This window comes from Callionymus lyra, chromosome 13 (genome assembly GCF_982586985.1).
Source record: "Callionymus lyra chromosome 13, fCalLyr1.hap1.1, whole genome shotgun sequence".
NCBI lineage: Eukaryota > Metazoa > Chordata > Actinopteri > Syngnathiformes > Callionymidae > Callionymus > Callionymus lyra.
The window spans coordinates 4,194,899-4,220,574 of NC_141830.1; the positions used below are offsets into that span (position 1 = coordinate 4,194,899).

The 25,676-nt window shown below is 43.3% G+C and overlaps 1 protein-coding gene across 6 annotated transcripts in view; it reads right to left on the bottom strand.

Annotated features, from left to right (window-relative positions):
* Positions 1 to 13,691, bottom strand: part of LOC148067004 (NACHT, LRR and PYD domains-containing protein 3-like) — a 31,709-nt gene extending 18,018 nt beyond the window's left edge. For 3 of the 6 annotated variants that reach the window (XM_087805466.1, XM_087805467.1, XM_087805462.1), the window contains exons 1-8: positions 13,117 to 13,301; positions 9,860 to 9,993; positions 8,842 to 8,920; positions 8,624 to 8,767; positions 5,043 to 5,162; positions 3,785 to 3,854; positions 3,252 to 3,471; positions 1,363 to 3,115 (exon numbers count right to left, since the gene is read on the bottom strand). In XM_087805466.1, coding sequence (XP_087661592.1) covers positions 1,363 to 3,115; positions 3,252 to 3,471; positions 3,785 to 3,854; positions 5,043 to 5,162; positions 8,624 to 8,767; positions 8,842 to 8,920; positions 9,860 to 9,896 — 2,423 coding nt within the window. In that variant the 5' untranslated portion in view covers positions 9,897 to 9,993; positions 13,117 to 13,301. Of the gene's footprint in view, positions 1 to 1,362; positions 3,116 to 3,251; positions 3,472 to 3,784; positions 3,855 to 5,042; positions 5,163 to 8,623; positions 8,768 to 8,841; positions 8,921 to 9,859; positions 9,994 to 13,116; positions 13,302 to 13,650 lie in introns of those variants that run through there. The other 3 variants (XM_087805463.1, XM_087805464.1, XM_087805465.1) reach the window with 3 other exon arrangements.
* Between the last annotated feature and the right edge of the window lie 11,985 nt (positions 13,692 to 25,676).

Here is a 25,676-nt window from a genome sequence, read left to right on the forward strand (position 1 = left end):
TTTGTTTCCATCTGGTGACACTTTTTATTCATGATTCATAAACATGTTTCAATTGAAGATGTTTGGACATTTTCATATTTTTTAATGATATTTTTTCCCATTTATCAAAGTCTTCAAAGTTTTCCTCAAACATTGTTCAAACATGTGTCGTTCCTTTCAATCTCCAGGTTTCAAATGTCTTCTCTGTAGTTCCAGGTTTGACTATGGAGGCCTAGGAGGGTCAAACCAGGATTTTCTGTCAGCTTTCATTGATATTTGAAACAATCTTCCATGTTTGAAGACAATACTTTTGGCAGAGATGGAGACTCGAGTCAACGACTTGGACTCGAGTCCAACTCTGGTCGCACCTATCAGACTCGTGACTCGTGATTTGTGACTCCAGTACACTGGGACTTGTGAATAATGACTCACTACTCCACCTGGTTAAGTGATTCGTGACTCAAGAGTCGACCCAGACGAGTCATTTGTGACTCGAGCGTCGACTCAGTTATTTTAGTGAGTCTAAAGTCAAATCATCTTCTGTTCACTGATCCATGCTGTGAGTTTTTATTGAGTGAATCTCCTATAGATGGTTCATCTAGTGACTTGAACATGGCTTCAGACTTGATTGACAGGACTATGTTGATGGTTCAATGTTTTATAATAATCAGTGAAAATCTAATGGTTTCATACAAGTCATGAGTTCATTGAATCATCTGGTGTTTTTCATTTTAGCTACAGACTAACTGATGTCGAAACTTGTTTCTATTTTGAATATTGTTTGCATTATTGTGAAGTTTGCAGTGGATTTAAGTTGTGTTCATGTTATTTATGCTCTTGTAAAACGTTTTTAGTTTTATTTTGAAAGTCCACTTCCTCTCTGTTTCTCTCACAAGAGTTCAAAAGTCTAAGAAGAAGCTCAAGAGACATTCATTTGCATAAACTCAAGGACTTGAAGAAACATTAAACAAGACTTTTCTCTGTTTGAAGCCAATGAGGTGTTGTTTTGTTTGAATGTTAGTTTCTGTTCTATTAACACTGTGTTAACTTTTCATTTTCTTCATCATTTTTGTTCAGTTTTCACTCTGGATTTTGGGGTCAAGCCTAAAATAAACCCTGTCTGTGCCTGAGGGAGAAACATACAGTTGTTCATTCACTGTTTGTGTGTTTGTGTCCACGTCACATGTTCAAGTGTTTGCTCATGAAATTCAAATGAAAAGTTGATGTTGTTTCAAAAAGTGACTTTAGAAAATGATGGATTTACAAAACAACGTGAAAGAAAAACCATGAAGAGAGAAAGGAAGTTGGAGTTTCTCAGCCTGAATGAAGAAGGAACTCAAACATTCATGGTTCATATCAGAGATGCTTCAATGATCCACTTACAGAACTTCATTTGAAGCTTGAACCACCGGCAGAAGCCTCTCAAGAACCTCCTCTGAGGTAGAGTATTTCTTCAGGTCAAACACTTTCAGATGTTCCTCTGAGGACAGTAAGATGAAGGCCAGGCTGGACCATTGAGCAGGAGACAGTTGATCTGTGAAGAGACGTCCTGATCTCATCTGCTGTTGGACCTCCTCCACCAGAGAAGTGTCCTTCACTTCATTCAGACAGTGGAACAGGTTGATGATTCTCTCTGGAGACACATTCTCACTGATCTTCTTCTTGATGAGCTCTGCTGTGTTGTGATTGGTCCAGGAGCTACTTCCTGTCTGTGTCAACAAACCTGTCAGGAGACTCTGGCTGGTCTGCAGAGAAAGACCCAGAAGGAAGCGCAGGAACAAGTCCAGATGTCCATTTGGACTTTCTACAGCTTCATTGATTTCTTTCTTGTAGAACTTTTCTATGGCAACGATTGTTGACTGCAGGTTGACTTTGGAGTTGAAGAACATCTGGTGAACATGAAGAGCAGCCAGAAACTCCTGAAGGCTCAGGTGGATGAAGCAGAACATCTGGTCCTGGTACAGTCCTCTCTCCTCTCTGAAGATCTGAGTGAACACTCCTGAGTGAAGTGAAGCAGCTGTGATGTCGATGTCACACTCTGTCAGGTCTGATTCATAGAAGACCAAGTTTCCTTTCTTCAGGTGCTCAAAAGCCAGTTTTCCCAGAGACTCCATCATCTTCCTGCTCTCAGGATCCCAAACTGTGACCGTCCAAGTTGCTCCATGGTACTTCATCTTCTTGACTTTGGACAGAACCACCAGGAAGTAGATGTACATCTCAGTCAGGGTGTTGGGCAGCTGTCCTGTGTCTCCAGTCTTCAACATGTCCTCCAGAACTGTGGCAGTGATCCAGCAGAAGATCGGGATGTGACACATGATGTGGAGGCTTCGTGAGGTCTTGATGTGAGAGATGATGGTGCTGGTCTGCTCCTCATCACTGGACCTCTTCCTGAAGTACTCCTCCTTCTGGAGGTCATTGAACCCTCTGACCTCTGTTACCATGTCCACACACTCAGGAGGGATCTGATTGGCTGCTGCAGGTCGTGTGGTGATCCAGAGACGAGCTGAGGGAAGAAGATTCCCTCTGATGAGGTTTGTCAGCAGGACGTCTACTGAGGTGGACTCAGTAGCTTCTATCAAGACCCGACTGTTGAGAAAGTCCAGAGGGAGTCGACACTCATCCAGACCATCAAAGATGAACAGAACCTGGACTTCTTCAAAGCTGCTGAGATCTTTGGTTTCAGGAAAGAAACGATGAACAAGTTCCATCAAACTCAACTTCTTCTCTTTCAGCAGGTTCAGCTCTCTGAAGGTGAAAGGAAATATGAAGTGGAAGTTCTGGTGAGCTTTGTCTTCAGCCCAGTCCAGAGTGACCTTCTGTGTCAGGAGGGTCTTCCCAATGCCAGCCACGCCCTTCGTCAGCAGGCTCCTGATTGGTCGGTCAGGTGAGGCTTTAAAGAGGTCTTCTGATCTGATGGTGGTTTCTGGTCTGGTCTGGTTCCTGGTGGCTGCTTCGATCTGTCGGACCTCATGCTCCAGGTTGACCTGGTCTGTGCCCCCCTCAGTGATGTAGAGCTCCGTGTAGATCTGATTCAGAGGAGCAGAGTTTCCTGCTTTAGCGACCCCCTCAGACACACTGTGGAACTTCTTCTTCAGGCTCCTCTTCAGTCGTCTTTGACGCTTTCCAGCACGACTTCCTGAAGAAGAGAAGTCACATGAAGCTCAAGATTCTAGAAGATCAATCTTCTCATCAGCTGCAGGAATTTCAATCTCAACTGTTCTAATAGATTCAAGACTTCAATTTTAACAGGTTGAAGGTTCAAATCCTCTTACTTCCCCACAGACGACCAGCAAGCTCCTCCTGCTTCATGCTCCTCAGGAGGTTCAAGATGAACATCAAGAAAGCTTCTCTGCTGCTCCTCATCTGCTCCTCTTCACACTTCACCTCCTCCTCTTCCTCATCATCCAGGTGTTTCTGCTCACCTGGTCTGAGAAACGTCTTCACTCTCTCCAGTTCCTCCTTGACCAGGGTCATGACCTTGTCCTCCAGCAGCTGAAACACAAACATGTGACTTGATCATGTGACCTACAGAGGTCACCAGAAGTATGTCCCAGTCCGAGTCTAACCAGGACCTGTTGAGCAATACTTTCTTCAAGAGTAGGACCAGAGAGTCTGAGTCACATTCAAATCTCATCTCCTCTCTAAAACTAAACAAGAGTCTCAGCCACACCAGACCTTCTACTTCAAGTATGAAGCTGACAGGTGGAGTTGTCCAGGATCAGAGCTTCATGAAGCAGCAGAAGCAGCTGACTGGTGAGTTAGCAGCTGTTGTAGTCAGCAGGTGAGGCTGTAGACTTGAACGTACCTGAAGTGTGGAGTCCACATCTGTCTGCTGCTGGACACACTGGAGAACATCTGAGACCTGCTGATCCTCTCTGTGAAAAACATCAGGCCGTCCATTAGTTCTGTCTACTTCTACAAGGACACCAATGATCTGAGCAAGACTCTGACTCTTCCATGTGCAGACCACCTAAGATAGAATCTTCCACATGCATGGAAAACCAGGTGAAACACAAGTTTGTCTCACACTTCAGTCGTGATTTCATTCTCATGGCTGCAGTTTGTTGCTTCTTCTCTTGTGAGTCGACTTTCCTCCACGACTGTCTGCAGCACTTTTGACGAGCAGTTCATGAAGCTCAATAAAAGAGAAGTTTTGAGCTGCATTGATTCATGAGTTCAGTTGAAGTCACCAAGAGTCACTAACTGCTGATAGAATCACACAAAGCTGTGAGTGAAAGAATGATTGTTGAGGATCAACTAACAGTCTTTGACGACTCAAACATTCCCTCAATCATTGAATCAGTGACTCTTAAATCAAAGTATTTTCTCTCACACATCAGTGACCTTCATCTGAGGCGCTCATATGATCCACGTGAAGGTTGCATCACAAGAAAAACACTCAAATCAAACTTGACTGTTGATGAATATTTCCTCACGTTTGTTGTGTGTCAAGTTTCACAAGACTTCAGGTGGAGGAGAAGAAAAGTAGTTGCACTATTTAGAATTCTTCTTCTTGACTCAACAACTGAAGAGACTGTTGGTCGTCACATGATGCAAACTTCTTCAACAACAGATGGAATGATCTTGACATCAAGTTGTAGATTTCTTCATGAGTCCAACAGCACCTGTTTGTCCCACAGCAGCTGCACATGCACTATTCTGTGGTGAATGTAAAATATACATTCAATTTAAATACTGCAAACACTGCCATTAATTCTCTCCCTCTTTGTCTCTCTTTCACCAGCAGTTTCCACTGCTTCGATGATGACACCCAGCTCTACCTTTCATGCAAACCCAACTCGTCACTTCCACCCCCACACTGGAACTCTCTCTCCCTCTTTACAGCTCAGCTCAAAACCACCTGTATTTGTGATTTTATTGTATTTGTATTTTATTGTGCAGTGACCTTGAGTCTCCTCAGAGGTGGTTTTAAATAAGATTTATTATTATTATTATTATTATTATTTTCTTCTTCCTCTCATGTGTATAGATATACTGTATAGTTTTCTCTGCATATTTAAATAACCACTAGATGTTCTCATGTTGTTCCTGTTGTCTCTCACCTCTGATGCTTCTGTTCACCTTTGAAGTCAATCCTAAAATCCATAGACGCGTCACTCTTCAGAGACACATAGCTGGGAGCAGGTCCAGGTCCAGGTCCAGCAGATGTACGTAGCTTTGATCTGAACACACACAAGTTGCAGAGAAAATGATTCCAGTACTTGATAGTGTTACGACCTCCACTGATCAGATTTAGCTTCCAACAGGGAGGGTGAGCTCCATGCACTGTAACTTTGGTTCTTTGGGATGTCACAGTAATATACATATCAATGGCAACAATGAGCATTTCTGATGCTCTTAACATGATGTCTGCGTATATTCTGTTTGTGCACGTTTGTTACGAAAGGCGGGAAAATTGGCAAGTTTATAAATGTGCCGATGGGAGGGGATTCCGACAGGTGTGGTGAGATCGTTGTTTTCCTAAAGAACCTGGCGCCTCATGTACTAAGAAGTTCGTAGATCTTCTACTAAATATGTCCGTAAGTCAAGTCAAATATGTGTGAAGTCATGAACGTGTGCTTTAGTCCATCGTACCCGTTAAATGACTTGTGTACTCGTAATATTAAGTTGCATTGACGTAACTACATATTCATACTCGTAATCAAGAAGGTACACATGAGTGATTGAAGACTTGTAGTCGTAAAAGACGAAAAAGAAACCTTGACTATATTTTCTACGTTGACGAGTACAAGTTACTAAACACAACCTCTTGAATCTGCAGGTGTGAGTTACAGATGTTTTTCATTTAGACACTCGTAGCATGAGATCTGTACCTGTACTTCAAATGCACATACATGTAACTACATACGGTGGGTACAGAAAGTAATCAGGCCCCTTTTGATTTTTCACTCTTTGTTTCATTGCAGCCATTCGCTAAAATCATTTAAGTTCATTTTTCTTCCTCATTAATGTTCACTTAGTTCCCCACCTAGACAGAAAGAAACTGAAATGTAGAAGTTTTTAAAAATGTATTAAATAATGAAAACTGAAACATCACATGGTCATAAGTATTCAGACCCTTTGCTGTGACTCATATTTAACTGACGTGTCGTCCATTTCTTCTGATCCTCCTTGAGATGGTGTCAAACTCAAGGCCCGCGGGCCAAATGTGGCCTGCCATGTGATTTTAAATGGCCCGCCTGCCTTACCTTGACCAATGAGCAAAAAAAAAAAAAAAAAAAAAATTGTCCGACAAACCAATCCCACAACAGACAAAATGGTTTTCCTTCTTTTATTCGCGCTGCTTGCGTTCCCTTCTCTGACTCTGCCTCGGTCAGGTTTTCACAAGCGCATGCACGCAATCCATGGCGCAGCAGCACTGTGGCGGTGCACTGCAGGGTCGGGTTCTCATTGCCCAGCCTGTTGTAATGAAAGCGGGGGGCGATGGGCCATACAGTCTGTCTGTCTGTCTGTCTGTCGGTATTATATACCTGTATTATGTTTCCCACGATTGACTCATCTGCCACTAGGCTGCAGCGTCTCCAAATCAATGCGAACAGGTGGAAATTAGAAATACAAATACATCCTCGCAAAATGTCCAAGAAGAGAAAAGTTGATGCGGAGGGAAGGATATTTCAAGAAAGGTATGAAGGTGAATACATGTTTGTGCTTCAAGGAGAAAGACCTGTATGTCTTTTGTGTTATGAGGCAGTGTCGGTTGTCAAAGAGTACAATCTAGGCCGGCATTTTGACACCAAACACGGAGCTAAGTATGTCACAGTTACTTATTTTCATAACATGACCAATGGATGGTGGAGAGGGGATCCACTTGGTGTGTTCAGGCATCTACTCATCCATAAGAATTGACAGCCAATATATAAGCTGGGGAACCTAAAAACGTGACCAATAACTGGTTGTGAACTGAGACTTTCTTTCTTGTTGGGACATATAAAGACTCACCAATCTGATTGGTGGAAAAGTTGCTTGTCAGACTTATTTCAGTTGCAACTTTTTAGTCTTGAGCTGTAAGTTTTGACTTATTTTTATATGTAGCAATGTATTTAGTACCACATGCAAGGCGTGCAGCCATTTTTATTTTATTGTAAAATGCTACATCACACGTGTTGTTAGCAGCTCACAATTGTTGGTTTTACAGTAGTTATGCCCCCTCTCAAGTAATACATTCAAAGTCATTTAACATTAAGGAGTAGTTACATTTATTTTACATTAGCTTACATTTAGTTACATTTATAAGTTACATCTGGCCCTTTGAGGGCAGCCATTATGATGATGTGGCCCCTGGTGAAAACCAGTTCGACACCCCTGTTCTACACCTTCATTGAGTCCAGCTGTGTTTCATTAAACTGACTGCACTGGATTAGGAAACACACTCCTGTCTATATAAGACCTCACAGCTCACAATGCATGTCGGAGCAAATAAGAATCATGACGTCGAAGGAACTGCCTGAAGAGCTCAGAGACAGAATTGTGGCACAGATCAGGCCAAGGTTACAGAAGAATTTCTGCAGCACTCAAGGTTCCTCAGAGCACAGTGGCCTCCATAATCCTTAAATGGTTTGGAAAAGTTTGGGACGAGCAGAACTCTTCCTAGACCTGGCCGTCCAGCCAAACTGAGCAGTTTTTGGGAGAAGAGCCTTGGTGAAAGAGGTGAAGAAGAACCCAAAGATCACTGTGGCTCCAGAGATGCAGTGAAGACATGAGAAAGTTCCCGAAAGTCACTGCAGTTCTCCACCAGTCAGGGCTTCATGGCAGAGTGGCCCCACGGAAGCCTCTCCTCAGTGTAGGACGTATGAAAGCCTGCAAAGAGTTTGTCAAAAAAACACGTGAAGGACTCCCAGACTATGAGAAATAAGATTCTCTGGTCTGAGGAGATCAAGATGGAACCCTTTGGCCTCAATTCTAAGAGGAATGTGTGGAGAAAACCAGGCACTGCTCATCAAGTGTCCAGTACTATCCAACAGTGAAGCACAGTGGACGCAGCTTCATGCTATGAGGGTGTTTTTCAGCTGCAGGGACGACTGGTTGCAATTGAAGGAAAGATGAATGCAAGTACAGAGATATCCTGGAAGAAAACCTTGAGTGCTCAGGACCTCAGACTGGGCCGAAGGTTCCCCTTCCAACAAGACAATGACCCCGAGCACAACTAAATAACAAAGGAGTGGCTTCGGAACAACTCTGTGACCATTCTTGAATGAGACAGAGCCCTGACCTAAACCCAATTGAGCATCTCTGGAGAGACCTGGAAATGTCCGTCCATCAACGTTCACCATACAACCTAAGAGAACTGGAAAGGTTCTGCAAGGAAGAATGGCAGAGGATCCCCAAATACAGGTGTGAAAAACTTCTTTAACAGTTTTCTCCCGAGAACAGCCAGACTGACTGCAAAAAAAAAAACACTGAACACTGCAAAAAAGAACGAGACACTACCTCACCTTAATCACATGCAATGTTCTGTGGTGAATGTAAAATATAGATTTAAGTGCAATAATGAAAACACTGCTTTAATTCTCTCCCTCTCTGTCTCTTTTCTTCTTCCTCTCATGTGTATAGATATACTGTATAGTTTTCTCTGCATATTTAAATAACTACTAGATGTTCTCATGTTGTTCCTGTTGTCTCTCACCTCTGATGCTTCTGTTCACCTTTGAAGTCAATTGTTCTTCCCATAGACGCGTCACTCTTCAGAGACACACAGCTTGGAGCAGGTCCAGGTCCAGGTCCAGTTCCAGGTCCAGGTCCAGGTCCAGCAGAGGTACAAAGCTTTGATCTGAACACACACACGTTTCATTGAGAAAATGATTCCAGTATTTGAAGGTCTGACAGGAGAAGTGATCTTCTCACCTCTGAGCTCTGGTCTGACTGTCATTGTCTTCACCCAGAAGTTCTTTAGAGGGAGGATCTTCCTCCTCTGTGTCCACACCTGCACACAAACACAATGGCATCATGGATCTGAATGTTTGTGTCACTTGTTTAAACACAACATCTCTTTGACTTTGTTCCACTTCAATTTGTTTCATCTCTTTTTTGCATGTTTTCATTTATTCAATCAACAAATTATCACGATGAAGATTCATTCATTCACCTCACGACCACGCTCATGATTCATTCATTCCCCACACTATTGATTAATTTATTCACCTCACGACCACACTCTTGATTCATTTATTCACCTCACGACCACACTCTTGATTCATTCATTCACCTCACGACCACACTCTTGATTCATTCATTCACCTCACGACCACACTCTTGATTCATTCATTCACCTCACGACCACACTCTTGATTCATTCATTCACCTCACGACCACGCCTTTGAATACATTTATTCACCTCACGACCACACTCTTGATTCATTCATTCACCTCACGACCACACTCTTGATTCATTTATTCACCTCACGACCACGCTCTCGATTCATTTATTCACATCACGACCATGCCCTTGATTCATTTACTCACCTCACGACCACACTCTTGATTCATTTATTCACCTCATGACCACAATCTTGATTAATTTATTCACCTCACGACCACACTCTTAATTCATTCATTCACCTCACGACCACACTCTTGATTCATTCATTCACCTCACGACCACAATCTTGATTCATTTATTCATCTCACAACCACACTCTTGATTCATTTATTCATCTCACAACCACACTCTTGATTCATTTATTCACCTCACAACTTCACTCTTGATTCATTTATTCACCTCACAACCACACTCTTGATTCATTTATTCACCTCACGACCATACTCTTGATTCATTTATTCACTTACGACCACGCTCTTGATTCATCCATTCACTCTTTCTAGGCAGACATGATAGATGGTAGACGGTGAGAAAGCCACTGACCTGTGAGCAGCTCTCTGCTCTGAAGACTTGTGTCCATGTTTGTAGGTGAAACTTCCAGGTGAGCTCAGCTCCTTCTGATCCAGACTCAGGGAAACACTGATCGATGAAAACGCCCGTGAGTGAGGGGGTGTGTCCTGTCAAAGACCAACAGTGCAACATTGTTTGTTGTTGTTGATTCACATGGTTACAATATGCAAACAAAATGTTGACCACGAGGGTCAAGACAAAGTGAAAATGTTCAAGTAGAGGAAAGAATCCAGGAGTGGTCACGAGAGCTTCAACATGAGGGAGATTAATAATTTAATCCACCCTGATATAAATGTATTTTTAATTTAACCGTATCACTGTCTTTGTAAAATAAATGTACTTTATTGACCTTGAATTATAACAAAATACCATAGCAGACATTTATATAAACCCAGGATAATCATTTCAAGTACAAAACAAAGCAAAATAGTCGACGTCAATAAAATAGATAAAACACACTTGTGCTGTTACACTCAATGTGACCCTTATATGGAGGTTCACAGCAAACTAAACTCTCCTCTGCACCACATCCTTCAAGAACAGGCACCAGAGTAAAGTTAGTCAAATGGTGGATATTGGACATATATTCAATGCACCAGATCGGAGTCTCTCACTTGAAGCACTTCTACTTCAGTACGTGTCAGTTAGAGACCGTCAACAAATTCAATGTCATTTTTGTAATATCATTTTTCAATAGCTTCCTGGAAATTAAAACTTAGGTGGACACATGATACATAAAGATGACTGACTTATATTACAGCAAGATTAATAACTTGTATTCATTAATATTAGTAATATGTTTCCAATATTTCCTGGTGTATGTTTTCTGCGATAAGGTCTTGGACTCACTAGTCATTGGAATTGTGGATCAGCAAACACCCATGCTGGGGCCGGTTTTATATTAAAGTTAAATTCATGTTACTTTGGATTAGAAGTTCTCAGCTGTACTTCAAGTCAGATCGTTCCTACACACTGAGGAAAACAAAACAAATCCTCACATGATGCCAGCAAGTCTCGATTCAAAGACGAGATCTGCGACAAAGTCACGAGAAAAGCCGAGTTCCACGGAGTCTGTTGAAACTTTCCACAACGACCATGTAGCACGGCCATCTTAGGAGCCAGTTGTTTAGACTTGCTGTCAATAATACACGCAGGACTGACCAGAGGCGTTTATCTGAACATTCATACTAAAAAATAGGGATGGGCGATATGAAAGAAATCTTCTATCATGATATAGATGATCTTATATCACCATTAGATTTACCACAATATAGATTTTCAGGGAATAACATTAAAAAATATTGTCCAAAATACACAGAAACTGCTTCATTTTTCTCTCCCTGTGGTTTGAAACCATGTTGTCATGTAGTGGATACAAATATAAGTACATTATTTGATACTTCAATACCATTTCTTAACTACGATTAAAAAAAAGTACTTCTTAGTTCAAAACTTCATTAAATAACAATCATCAATTTTATTATGTTTCTTTCTTTATCTTTACAACATTTATTCCTTTATATGTTGTTCACTGTTTTATTTGACGTGTGCAGATACAGTATATGTATTTATCTTTATGTGATGTATTAATTTATCTGTTATTTTATGTTTGTTTGTTTGCGTAAAGATTCCGTTTTTTCATTTCTTTATAATATATATTTGTTCATCTGCTGTTCATTGTTTTGTTTCTTTTAGTTTACTATGTGCCGTTATTTTTGTTTCTACATCTTTATATATTTATTCGTTCTTCAATGTTTTATTTGTTCGTTTGTGTTCTGATGACATATTTACAGTCAATCTGGAGAGTTAGGTTTTTAATAACGTCTGAAACAGACGCAGTTCTACCCTGAAAACAGAAAGAGAACATGTATTGTTAACTGGAAGAATATACATTTAACAACAATAAAACCCAGCGTGGTTGTGACAAAAAGTTTTCTTCCTGCATTTCCTTTGGAATGTCAGTGTTATAATCACAAATGTCCATTTCTTCTTCATCCTCCATCATAGGTGAAAATAACTCTGTTTCATTTAGGAGGAAAAACGCACAATTGACATACTTGGTGTTTTCAATACTTTTAAACTGAGATAAACCTTTAACTTGTAGTTTTCCTAACATTCTCTGTTGTTCCTCCTCCCCCGGTTTGCAAGATGGAAAGTATGTCATTTGACATGCGAGTCATTCAGAGGCAGTAGGTGCAGTTTTTGACAACAAACATTGTAACAGAGACACATTAATTGAGTCCGTAAATCAACGTATGCATGTCTATCAAATATAATGTTACTATCCAGGTGTACAATAGCTCATGCTTTACACAGAAATTCTCATTTCAAATGGTTTAATTGAGGCAAACATTTTTAAAGGTGACACTTTTTTCCTGATGAAGGTGACATTTAAGACTGCACAGTATTACATTTTCAATACATGGTACTCTCAGTGAAATGTATCCAAATTAATACATATTTTTCAAATGTGACCAATGTAAGGCATGAAAGTATCTTGTATTTACCACTGTATAGAACTCTGCAACACTTCTGCTTGCGATGATAATCACATGTCAATGCTGATGAAGTCTCCACAGATGAGAAAATCAGACACAAATACAAAGAAATGTGTTGATACACTTCCCCACAGTAGAGAGGAAGACAAGTTTGCATCTGGTATATTTACAATCTTAAAACATCATGTACAGGAGAACTTGACGTTGATGATACAAGACAAATAAACTACATGAAGGCTCAATAATATAAATAATAAAAAGTTTACAGGTTCTACGTCATTTGGTGCTCCGCCCTCTAACTGCTTTTCTATTGGTTTATCCTCTATGCACCGCCTCGTCTCTGAGAACGCTTATGAACTCTCTGACCAGATGGGTGTAGTCCACTTCCTATAGAGTTGTGGAATCCCCACCGCACTTCCTCCTTTTTAACTCGGCAGAAAGCTACTGACAGTGAAAAGATCACAGTGGAATGTAATGATGGCGAATAAATGTTTACAATTTATAAAATAATCTTTGTCTCTTTTTCAAACCTTATTAGAGACAAACAAACAAACCCATGACTTGATTCAGTTCAATCATGGAACACAGATAAAGTTAGTTTAATCCCATCAAATATAAAGACAAGTTAAAAGTGACGTGAACACGGAGAACAGAATAATAACAGATACAAATACACCGTAAATATCATGATTTATGACACTCGGAACATGACATTAGATGAAGTTCAATTACTTTGACTTTCGTTTTGTCCAAGAACCAGGATGTTCACTTCTGTGGATTAATGTTGTTGTGTTGTCGCTTTTGTTGTGAGTTCGTCGATCACCGAAGTTGTTCCGTGTTTTTATTAGTTAGTTTTTGTTGTTAATACACTAAAAATACACCGAGATTCAAACTTGTATCTGATGCGATCATATTACGACCTGCGTAGCAGTGAGCGACACAAGTTAGTGTTCATCACACAGCTCCCGTTCCGGTTACACATTTTCAAAATAAAACGGTTTTACTTTGAAACCGGAAACTATGTCACGAACCAACCCGCGCATAAATGATCAGCGACATATGATGTAAAGACTCGGACAAAGACTAGTCTGGAGCGAATATCTGTCCAACGTCCAACATGTGACTCGTTTTGAACAGAACAGTGTTGAATTGAACAGGACTTAATGCAAGGAAGTGTGAAAGTGAAATATGTTCAATCAAGAATAATACTAGATAAGATATCATCAGATACATACTCTGGATACAGTACACAATACTTCTACTTACTTCTACTGCCACTCAAAAGGATGGAAACCAACAGATGGATGATGAATGTTGTTCTCAAAACACGAACGGATGTCACTGCAGCGACAGAGAAAGTGAAAGTACTTCTGAAATCTTCTTCTATAGCAGTTAAAGATGCACCAGCACCACCTGCTGGTACAGAGTGTCATTTCACTTTTACTTTACTAGTAGATATGTAAATACAGTTGTGATCATTGAGCAGTTTCTATGATCTCTTGAATCAGTCAGTCCTCCTAAGATAGTGCAGGACCACATTGTAACAGTTCTCATGAACATATCTCTTAAATCCAAATGTTCTCCCTAAAATGACTCATTGATGTTTTTCTGTGTCCAAATCTCAACATTGATATTAATGTTTCTTCATTTCAGGCTAGTTGTGTTTCTCATTTGTCAAATGTGTTTTTCTTTTCTGTAGAATCATCTGCCTGTGTTTTCTTCTCCTCAACATTTCTCACCAATTATCCTTTTTTATTTCTTTTGCACTGAGTGGAACGATGACAGATGATTTTTGATGTTGCTTTTAGTTTAGTTTCTTTCACAAATGTCTTTCATTTGCTCTTCTTACTTAAGAGGAGACCTTGCAGTGACGTCTCTGCAACAAAGCTTCACCTTTAGAGACTTTTTTTTGTGTCCTACTAAAAATCCACTGAAGAATCTGCATTTAGTTCTTCAAGAACTCCTGGTTCCTCCTGTGCCTCCAGCCTTGTATTCAATAGTTCCCGAGAAACATCTTTCAGTGCCAAAAATGTTCCTGCTGAGCGGAGCCTCAGCTCTCAATGCGCTGGTTTCTCTGAATGACGCTAATAAAATGCTTGTGTAACCAATATGGAAAATTTAGGGTTGATAGCAGTTTACTATCAGTCCAGTAAATAAAATAATTATGGACAGAAGAACATTCATCCAACTCACACACAGTACAGAAAATAAATATTTATCGTCTCCTATTCTAAACTATTACAAAAATATGAACAGAATATACTTCAACAAAATATTCAATAAACAAACAAAAAGAAAAATAGCCTCCTTGGCTGGAAAATGTATTGTCTTCAAAAGAAAAATAATAGTGTCTATTTGTGGTGCTGGCCAGAAAAAATGAAAGTCAATAGAGTGAGTATCAATCTTCAAATACTCAAGTTTGTCCTGGAAGTCGTTGTGGAACAGATGTTTACTCGTCCTCCTTCGGTGACAGTCAGGAACCAGCAAAGAACAGGTGAAGATCTAGGAGTGACAAGCGAGTGTTTTCATTGAAATGCAGGAGCGATGACACGTGTCTCAGTCTCTGAGCCGCTGAAGCATCTGACATGTTTGACATTTATGCAAATTAAGTGTGATCACGATTGAGATGTTTTCTTTGGACATTTAACATTAAAATAAAATACATCATTATTACTTTGTTCCTAGATTAGTTAATCCATTTCTTCATAGTTTCATGAAAATAATTTCACTTTTTCTCCAATCTGCAGGTGATCGGTGACGGTCAGCAGAGGGCAGTGTGGTACTCTGCTATGTGTTCAGTGTGTGTGTTAGTGTGTGTTTTGTGTTTAAGGTGTGTCACAATGTGTTTCACACGGTGTGTTTATTTCCTCAGGGTCCACGTTAGATAATGTGACTGTTGTGAGGGGCCGTCAAACCAAAAGACAGAGAAGAGCTCGGCTCTTCTGGAAACTCCGACTTCTGTAAGACCTCTGTGGCTTCGTGTGTTTGTAACAGGATTTGTCTGTAAATGTTTAATTTCTTGTGATGACGCAGTCCCGCCAGTAGGTGGTGGAATGACCTCGGTCAGAGTACATGTCCAGCACATTTTTGCAATGAGCGAGAACTCTCGTCAAATGGTTCAACAAACCGAAAATAAAACACAATGTATTCTGATGACCTTTGAAAACCCCTGAGTTATCTATCATAACCTCAGATTCTACGAGTTGGTGCGAAGCCCTCTAACGGCTTCGCTATTGGTTTACCCCGAGGCACCGCCTCGTCTCTGAGAAAGCTTAATGAACTCGCCACCCAGCAGGGGGCAGTCCACTTCCTATAAAGGCGGGAAGCACCCGCCGCACTTCCTCCAACTGAAAACTCAGCGAGAAGGGCGGCCACTGGGCGACGAGGTTAGAGGGCTTCGCACCAACTCGTAGAACCTGAGGTTATGATAGATAACTCAGGGGTTCTACGTCATTGGTGCTCCGCCCTCTAACGGCTTCGCTATTGGTTTAACCCAAAGGCGAAGCCTGATGGGATAAATGTACCCCCAGCTGGACGCCGCTCCTGAAGCAGCATCGCTAGGGCCCCGCCGGCCCAGGATCCAAGTCCACTGGAGCCGTGGGCCTTGAGGGGGGCACAGCAGCGCTCAAAACCGTATGAGCTACTGATCCCGCCGTCACGTCGAGGAGATAGGCCTTAGCAAAGGTAGACGTGGACGCCCAAGAGGCAGCTGAGCAGATATCCTCTGCTGCCACACCCCGCAAAAAAAGCACCACGGGTGGAATGTGCCCTCAGACCGCTAGGAGCGGATCCAGCCGCTGCTTGGTAGGCCCGGATAATGGCCGATCTCACCCAATGAGAGAACCTCTGGGAGGAGATCGCCTCTCCCCGTCGGCATCTACCGTGGCAGACAAAAAGGGCAGACAAAAAGGGCATCAGAGCGCCTAAACACGGCCACCCGCCGCAAGTAACAGGCCAACGCCCTCACTGGACACAACAGGTGGAGACGTTCCTGACCCGGGTCCGAGTGGGGCGGCGGATGAAAGGCCCGCAGCGTGAAGGTCGTCAACCGGAACAAGGAACTCAGAATCTTTGGGCGGAACGCTGGGTTAGGACGCAAAGACACCGAAGACTCCTCGACGCCAAAGGAAGACACTCAGGGCTAATGGAGAGGGCACAAAGCTCACTCGCTCTCTTCGTGGTTGTTAGTGCCAGAAGGAGCGATACCTTGAAATACAAGATATCCAGTGGGACTTGGTCAAGAGGCTCGAAGGTCGGGCCTGTGAGAGAGTCCAGTACCAACTGGAGATCCCACTGAGGGCTGGAAGGCCTTGCAGGAGGTCGAAGCCTGCAGGCACCCCGCAAGAAACGTGCCTCCAGAGGGTGGGCGCGAGCCGAAGCACCCTCAAACCCGACATGCCTCGTCGCTATGGCTGATGCGAACACTCTCAGTGTCGCCACAGTCCGTCCGTTATCCAGCAAATGTTGCAGGAAAGACAGGATAGCGGAGACCAAACAGGAGCTGGGGTCCGAGGACCTGTCTAAACACCAGCGGGAGAAAATCCCCCACTTTGAGGCATAAAGCCTGCGTGTTGACGGGGCCCGGGCGTTCTCCAGCGTGTAGAGAACGCCCGGGTCCAAAGTCCCGCTCAGCTCGTCCCGTGCAGGAGCCACACCTTGAGAGGCCGGCCCAGCACCGGGGGCGCTGACAGAGTCCCCCCTGCCTGACACAGGGCAGCGGGGGCCCAAGGGATGGCCCACGGGGCCCCGACCGCCATGCGCATCAGCCCCCGGGGAGTCTGGTGCTACTAGTGTTAACCTCAGCCCCCCCCCCCCCGCCTTGCCCTCCGAACCAAGGGGAGAAGGGGCCGCGGAGGAGGGAAGGCGAACAGTAGACCGACCGGCCACCTCGAATGGGCTAACGCGTCCACGCCTAGTGAGGGGCAATCCGATGCCCTGAGGGAGAACCAGAGAGGACATTTGTAGTTCTCCTTGCTGGCGAAGAGGTCTGCAACCGGGTGACCGAACCGAGACCAGATCTCGCTCGCCACTGCCTCGGACAGACCCCATTCGTCCTGGACGGCCCCCCTCGACAGTCTGTCCGCTACTGCGTTCAGCTCGCACGGTACATGCTGAGCTCTGAGAGAAAGCAGGTGACGGTCTGCCCACAGCCAAATCTTCTTTGCAACACTCAGAAGGGCTGACTCCACCTTGGTGATTTACGTACGCCACGGCGGTGGAGCTGTCAGATAGCACTAGGACGTTGGGGAGAGAGGTGAAGCAGGACATTGTAAATCGCCTTCAGCTCTAGCCAGTTTATGTGTCTGAGAACCGGTCTGCTCCAGACCCCACTGGCATAGGCCTGACCCGAGGTGCCTCCCCAACCTGTCAGAGAAGCGTCTGTGAACACCTGAGTGTAATGAAGGACGCAACCCAATGGAACTCTCCGTCTGAGGTTGGCTAGAGAGTTCCAAAACTGGATGTCCTGCAAAACCCGAGCGGGAAGGCGCACTTTTTTCCTACCTCGTTCCCGCTTGAGGTCTAGCTTGAGACGACCAAACCATGTCTGAAGCTCCCTCATATGCAGCAAGCCCAGCCGAACTACCGTGTGAGCTGCTGCCATGAGCCCCAGGAGGGACATAACAGTGCTTGCTGTTGTCACGTGACACCGAGCTTCCAGCAACTGTGTTGTCAGTCGGAGAATGGGCTGGATACGCACGTCCGGGAGGCGCGCGTATCCCTCCTCCGAGTTCAACAGTACCCCCAGGTAAACTAACTGTTGAACTGGAGTCAGAGCGCTCTTGCTGAGGTTCACCGTGAACCCCAGGGTGGCAATATGGCTCAACACCTTCTGTGTGTGAGCATAACTTTCTGCCTCTGACCTGGCAAGGATCAACCAGTCGTCCAGATAGGTCAAGATCCTTACCCCACTCACTCTCAATGGCTCCACTGCCGCTTCCACACACTTGGTGAAGGTCCTGGGTGCCAGAGAGTAGCCGAACGGAAGTCGGGCCTGGACTTACACCTGATAGCAGTTTCTTGACCGTCAACATGCGAAACGGGCGGGTAGCTATGAACTTGTTCAAATAGCTGTCAGGGAATGGTGTTCCGGTGAACACCGACCCCTCCCCGGTCTCGTACGTGGTGGTGGACAAGAAAGACACAGACACAGTATTGAGTTTAAGAGAAATAATGCTCGTTTAGTGAATTATGCAAAAGTCAGAGATAAGAACTTACGTGATCACGGGCGCTAGCAAGCAGAGAGATCTATCGCAGACGTCTTCGAATGCCAGAACGCAACGATCAGACAAAATGGTGGATCTTTATAGTAGAATATTCAGGTTAACACCTCTAGTCAAATGTGAATGTAGGATTGGTCAGTAACTGTAAACACTTGATTCTAAAATGGCCGGTCGCACGTGATCGTAGTGGAAATTTACCAAAGTTGTTTTCTTCTCGAATCTGTTCCCAGCGACTTGTGTCCTTCAGAGTGAATTCTCAGACAGGTGTCCAGACTTCCTGGAATCTGGGATTGTTTAATCTTTCTGTGTGTGTGAGGGTTTGTGACCTCGGCCTTTGAGTTGTGAACCTGAGTTTGGTTTAAGTGAATGCACTGCAAGACAATGATGATTTAATATGAATTAAATATGAAAGATCATCAGTTAATCAAGTGACTATTTGAAATGTGTGTTAAATCTAGATGATTGATTACAGTAAAGTTGTCATTTCCTTACATAGCTGAGGTCCAGAATGGGCCTCCAACCCCCGGTCTTCTTCGGCACGAGGAAGTACCGGGAGTAAAACCCTGTCATCATCTCGGCTGCAGGAACCAGTTCTACGACCTCCTTCTGCAGCAGAGTAGACACCTCGTTTTTCAAACAGGATAATTTCTCCTGCTCCGCCACACGAGTCCAGAGAATCCCTGAAAAACGCGGGGGTTGACGGGCAAATTGTAGCGCATAGCCCCGCCTGATTACTCCCCCCAGCCAAGAGGAATGAAGTAAAACCAGGCGACTCCAAGCCGAATAACGTTCTGTCAGAACCGCAGCCCTGGCGAACTTTGGGTTGTCCTCCGGCCCGCCCCCGCGAATGTCCAAGAGCGGGCCGTAGACATAAGGGCATCACACAAGCCGCGTCTCTATCTCTTGAATCAACAGAGCATGTACTGAGTTGGATTCACTAGAACCCCCACTCTCATACATAAAATCCGGCTCTGTGGGAGAAGCGCGCAAGTGCGCGTGAGAAACCTCAGATGCGCATCGTGCGTGTTCCTGCTCATCACTCGTGAGATCTGACCGCCACGCACTTCTCCAGTTGATCGACCAGAAGGGGGCGGAAGTTCCTCGCCCTCGCCTGGTCTCAGGACGGCAAGAAAACTCGCGCGTAAAAGCACCATGTTGCGTCAGTTCCATGGCGTTTCCTCTTTTCCGCCGCCAAACGTGACGTCCTCCACGGTGCCAGTTCTTGTTGACAGCGCTGTGGGGGAAGGAACAACCTCCGGTCAACATAGACATGTCCGGACTTGTTCCACTCACCTCAGCTGTCAAGCTCTGTCGGGCACGAGCGCTGGTCGACGCGGAAGTAAACACAGCTGACTAAGCAGATCTCGCGGACCTCTGCGCTTCTGTAAACAAAACACATGTGGTTGGAGTCTGCCCCTCATTCGTGTGGACAGACTCCGTTATTACAGTCTCGGCATGACCCGGACGAAGGGGTTTAAAACCTCCTTCGAACTGTGTTCTGAGAGGAAATTCACGCCGTCTATGAACGGCGGAGCATGTTAGCTTAGCATTAGCGGCGAAAGTTTCTAATGACGCCTGTGAATACGTCACACTCACAGGCGGAAACACATACGCACTACTAACATCTCTCAGAACGAACCACAGAAACGTCATACGTTCTCTTGTTTTATTCCCGACACATGCCCTTGAATGAATAGGGGGGGAGGAGCCCTCGGCCGACGTCTCCGCTGCGGCTGCTGGCTCCCCGGCTCACGCTGCGGATCTTTGGCGACGCTCACTCGTCGCCCGCCGCCGCTGTTGCCGATGTTGTTGGTGCTGCTGGGGTGGCTGGTCTCTGGTGACGCTCCCCCCCCCAGCACCAGATGATGAGGCAGACGAACGGGATCTCCGCTCCGAGCGCCGTATCCCCGTCGCGCCTCGTCATCACGCCCATGCAGGTGATGGCGGAGCTGCGCCACCTCCTGCCGGGCCATTCCTCTCCATGGTGCGTCCGTTCCATGGCGTTTCTCCGCCAAACGTGACGCCATCCATGGCATTTTCTCCGCCAAACGTGACGTCATCCATGACGTATCTCCACCAAACGTGACGTCATCCATGGCGCCGGGATTTTTTTAACAACGCTCATCGGCGGTCAAACCCCGTCAGCGCATGTCAACACGGAAGTGGAGTAAACACAGCTGATCAAGCCGGTCTCGTGGACATTTGCTTATCTGGAAACAAACACACAGACGTTGAGTCTGTTCTTCATTTGTGTGGACAGACTCCGTTATTACAGTCTCGGCATGACCCGGACGAAGGGGTTTAAAACCTCCTCCGAACTGTGTTCTGAGAGGAAACTCTCGCCGTCTATGAACGGAGGAGCATGTTAGCTTAGCATTAGTGGCGAAAGTTTCTAATGACGCCTGTGAATACGTCACACTCACAGGCGGAAACACATGCGCACTACTAACCTCTCTCTCAGGTGAACCCGTCGAGTGCTGCAGTGCTTTATCTATTTATTTATTTATGATCATTGTTGGTGTTGTAGCTCCATCTGACCACTAGATGGTGGTATTTATACAAAACTCAAAGGTTTATGTTTCATCTACAACAAAAAACAATATCTTATTATCTTTATCGTTCGTTGAATGAATTAACTTGTTAATGTGACTTTGTTGTTTCTGACGTCATCTTTTTATGTTGAGATTACTTTTCTCCACAGATGAAGTTAAATACTTTAATAATTTAACTATTTATTTAGGGTTGAAGTTCAAGTCAGGTTCCTTTATTGTCAAATATTAAGACATAAAGCATAAATGAAATTGTGGTCCTCACTGACTTATGTTACCGTTCCAGCCTTCTGGCGTCTTTACCGTGGTTAAGACCCGCTGGTTTCCAAAACTAAGTTGTCAACTTAGCTGTCTCATTCGGCGGTTGTAATCATCGTTTTTACGTGCAAGAAATAATACTTTTCACATTAAATACACAAACAATAGTGTAAGGAAATGACAACTTTACTGTAATCAATCATCTAGATTTAACACACATTTCAAATAGTAACTTGATTAACTGATAATATTTCATATTTAATTCATATTAAATAATCATTTTCTTGCATTGCATTCACTGACTGCAACACAAGGCCAAGGTCACAAAGCCTCACACACACAGAAAGATTAAACAATCCCAGATTCCCAGCAGGTCTCTGGACACCTGTTAGAGAACTCACACTGAAAGACACAACAGTCCAGCAAGTCGCTGGGAACATACAGATTCGAGAAGACAACAACTTTTGGTAAGTTTCCATGACGACCACGTGCGAGCGGCCATCTTAGAATCAAGTGTTTACAGTTACTGACCAATCCTACATGTACAATTGACTATAGGCGTGTGAATATTCTACTATAAAGATCCACCATTTTGTGGGATCTTTGCGCTCTGGCTTTCGAAGACGTCTGCGATAGATCTCTCTGCTTGCTAGCGCCCGTGTTCACGTAAGTTTGTCTCTGACTTTTGCATAATTCACTAAACAAGCATTTTTCTTAAACTCATCCATGTGTCTGTCCTTCATTCCATCACCACATACGAGGCTGGGGAGGGGTCGGTTCATTGGAACACAAAATCCCCACATGTTCGTGGATATTACACTGGCTGAGATGTTCTTCTTATTATTTTATGTTCAAAGTTGAGTTTGCACATGACAGCAATAATGTGCACTCATGTTTAAAACGATTAAAACTGGAGTCCGTTTCTGTCGCTCCAACACGACGTCACGTCCGGGTCTTAATACTTTGCTTTATGGAGAAAAAAGGTAGATGCAGAGTGTAAGGGTTGTTTATTCACCGCTTCAAGGCAAACAAAGATACAAACTTTTACGATCGAAAAGGACTCGCTCTTTGCCGGCAGCTCTACAGGTCAATAGCTCTAAGTCTGCTCCAAGCTTTTCTTGAAACACTGTGTCAGTCTGGAGTGAAATGTTGGTTGTGAATGTGTATTCAAACATTTGAGCTCTTAGATGAAGCTAGTAATTTATACTTTATATTTTGATTATCTTTTAGCATTAATTTAAGTATGGCGTATACGTATAGTGTATAATAATTTTTAATCTAACATGTTGGATGTTATTTTGACTGAGGCATTCTGCTTTTACATTACAATACATTTCTAAATATAAAATCATAACAGGCTGCTCTGTTCTTTTGTGTTGTCGTTAAGCCCGTGTTTGGATAAGCTTGGTGCGTATGGCCTGTGCCTCACATTTTATTTGATTTTTTTCAACATTATTTTGGGGGTCGCGGGTTCAGAAGTTTGGGAACCCTTACACTAATGCATACTTCAACACGGATCAAGTCATTTACTCAATAAAACATGTAATTATACTTCAAATGTTGAAGTCTTCCTTTACAAGATGCAGTAAGTCCCTCATAATGATGATGCTCTGTTTTGAAGTTATTTCTTTATAATGTTCTCCCCCGCCTGAAACAACAACGTACAAGAGTGGACCTAACACAATAGTCTCTGTCTATGGAAAGCCAAGTGAGGATTAAAACGATCAAAACACGGAGTCGCTTCCGTCACTCAAACACAACGTCACATCCTTCCCGGGTCTTAAAACCTTGCTTCGTGGAGAAAGATGGACAATCCAGAGTGTGTCACAGGTCGTTTATTTCGCCGCTCCAAGTCAAACAAGTTTTTCGATCGCGACCGGACACACTTTGTCCTGGTGACTGTACAGGTCAATAGTTCCGGGAAAAAAGGCCCCGATCTGTAGAAACATCACTATATTTAAGGCAAATTTCCAGCCCAGGGGGTCGTCCTTTGCCAAATGGTCCTTGCAAGTTCCCTCTGTTTCCGTCTTTTAGCCCCCCTTTCCCGGGTGTGTCTTGCTTCGTTCTTTGATCTACGATTTAAGGTGTGATTTGCAGATAAACAGATGTTTCAAATTACCGCTGTCGTATCTCTAATTCTGATCCGAGCTTGCCTCGAACCAGTGAATGAGTCTGGAGTGGAATGTTGATTGTGAATGTGTAGTCAAACGTTTAAGCTCTTAGATCAAGCGAGTAATTTATATTTTGATTATCTTTTAGCATTCATTTAAGTATGGCATATACGTATAGTGTATCATTTTAATCTATTCCATATCCTTGATATTGGTGCAGTTTTTAAGAAGGACACAGGGGTGAGTCTTGCCATCTGCAGCGCATCTCTGTGACATGACCGCGCCCAGCCCAGTGCTGGAAGCGTCAACTTCGACCAGGAACTGGAGACGGGAATCAGGTTGCCGGAGGACGGGGGCAGAGGTAAAGCGGCGCTTGAGCTCCCGGAACGCCTCCTCGGTGGCCGGGGACCACCGGAAGGGTTGTGACTCAGAAGTGAGACTGTGTAAAGAAAAGCAGACAGAACTGAAATTATGGATGAAACGTACTTAGAAAAAAACAAAACTTTACAACCCAGAATAATTTTGTTATATCAACATTGACAACTCACATAAGAATAAGATGGTGGGTTGGGCATTTGTGGCCGGAATTTGGACATCTGTACCAAGCCAAACATTTTGTCTGTGTGTGATAGAAACTGCTAGGTCCCTATATCATTTTATTCATTAGTAATATTTTCATCATCATTGTTAATCATTCATTAACATCACATTTTAAATATCCTATTTAGGTACAATCACTAGTTCTCATCATTATTATTCTCCAAACTTTGTGCATATTACTGTACTGTGATTTTAAATTGTTATAGGTTTTAGCTTGATAGTGTCATTATTCAATAGCATGCTTGTTTCACATTTATTAGTTTCACGCTCTCTAATACAAAATTGTCAAAATTAAAGAAAAAAGTATATCATGAAATCATTAGTATCATAATCATAAATGAGTGTTTCACGAATGGTGTTGATAACTTTTGCTTACTATGATGGAGCCTGTGTAGTACTTTAGATCGAATCAGACTTAACCGAGCACAACTTGATTTACCATTCCATTCTTTATCCCAGAATGCATCAGATAATTTGAAGTTCACCCTCCTACTTCAACTCAATTATGGATAAAAGAGATTGAGGAGGAGACACAAGATTATAGAAATTCTTTCAGGCTGCAACTAGATTGGGTGATAACTATGCCAAGGTATTCAAACTGTAATTTTGATATCTTAAAAGTAAGTAAGTAGGTACTTTTTATTTGTATAGCGCTTTTCCAGACTAGGGTCACAAAGCACTTAAACAATCAAAACAATATTCAATAAAGTATATACTTTAAAGGGCAAGATAAAACTGATAACACAACAGGCGTTCCATAAAATCAAGGAAAGGTATCAATGATTGTGGGATTTCTTTTGCAGGGTGGTTTAAGGGGGGAAAAGAAATCACTCTTTTGGATATTACGGTTGTAACCGGCGATACTTTTATTTAATTATATAAAATATGAGGGATATTCTTGTGTGGGTCAGGAACATATTAAAGAAGATCGTCAGCATACAGTTAAACCTTATGCTCCGAGTTCCACCGCTGTATACCCTTAAATCTATCGTCCGATTGAGTTTGATTGACTAAGGCTCAATAGCAATTGCAAAAAGAAGTCGGGAAATAGAGCATTCTTGACGTGTGCCTCTGGACAATGAAAATGTTTGGAGCAATGCAAATTGATAGATGGATGGATGGAGGGATAGTTTCAATACAATTGTATTTAAAGTGTCTTATTATAACAAAGTTATCTCAAGACACTTTACAGTTCAAGTAAGACTATAGTGGAGAGAGGAAAAACAGATTCCAGCAATTCAACAATGAGTCAATCACATCGTGGCGTTGGTGAGCAAAAACTTCCTTTTAGAAGGCAGAAGCCTCGAGCAGAACCGGACTCAGAAGACAGATGGACGTAGAGAAAAGTGAGGGAGGATAAGTGAGAGAAAATAGGAGAGTATAGGAGAGTCCATGGAGGTGCTGGAGAGAACTCTAGATCCGATGACGTGGTGGAGATCCTGGATCAGCAACAGCTCTGGAATGGAGTTCTGGGGTTTTGGGAGAGAAATAAAAAAGTGTGGGTTTAAACTGCACAGGTGATGAATGTAATGCAGAAAAGAAGGATATACAGA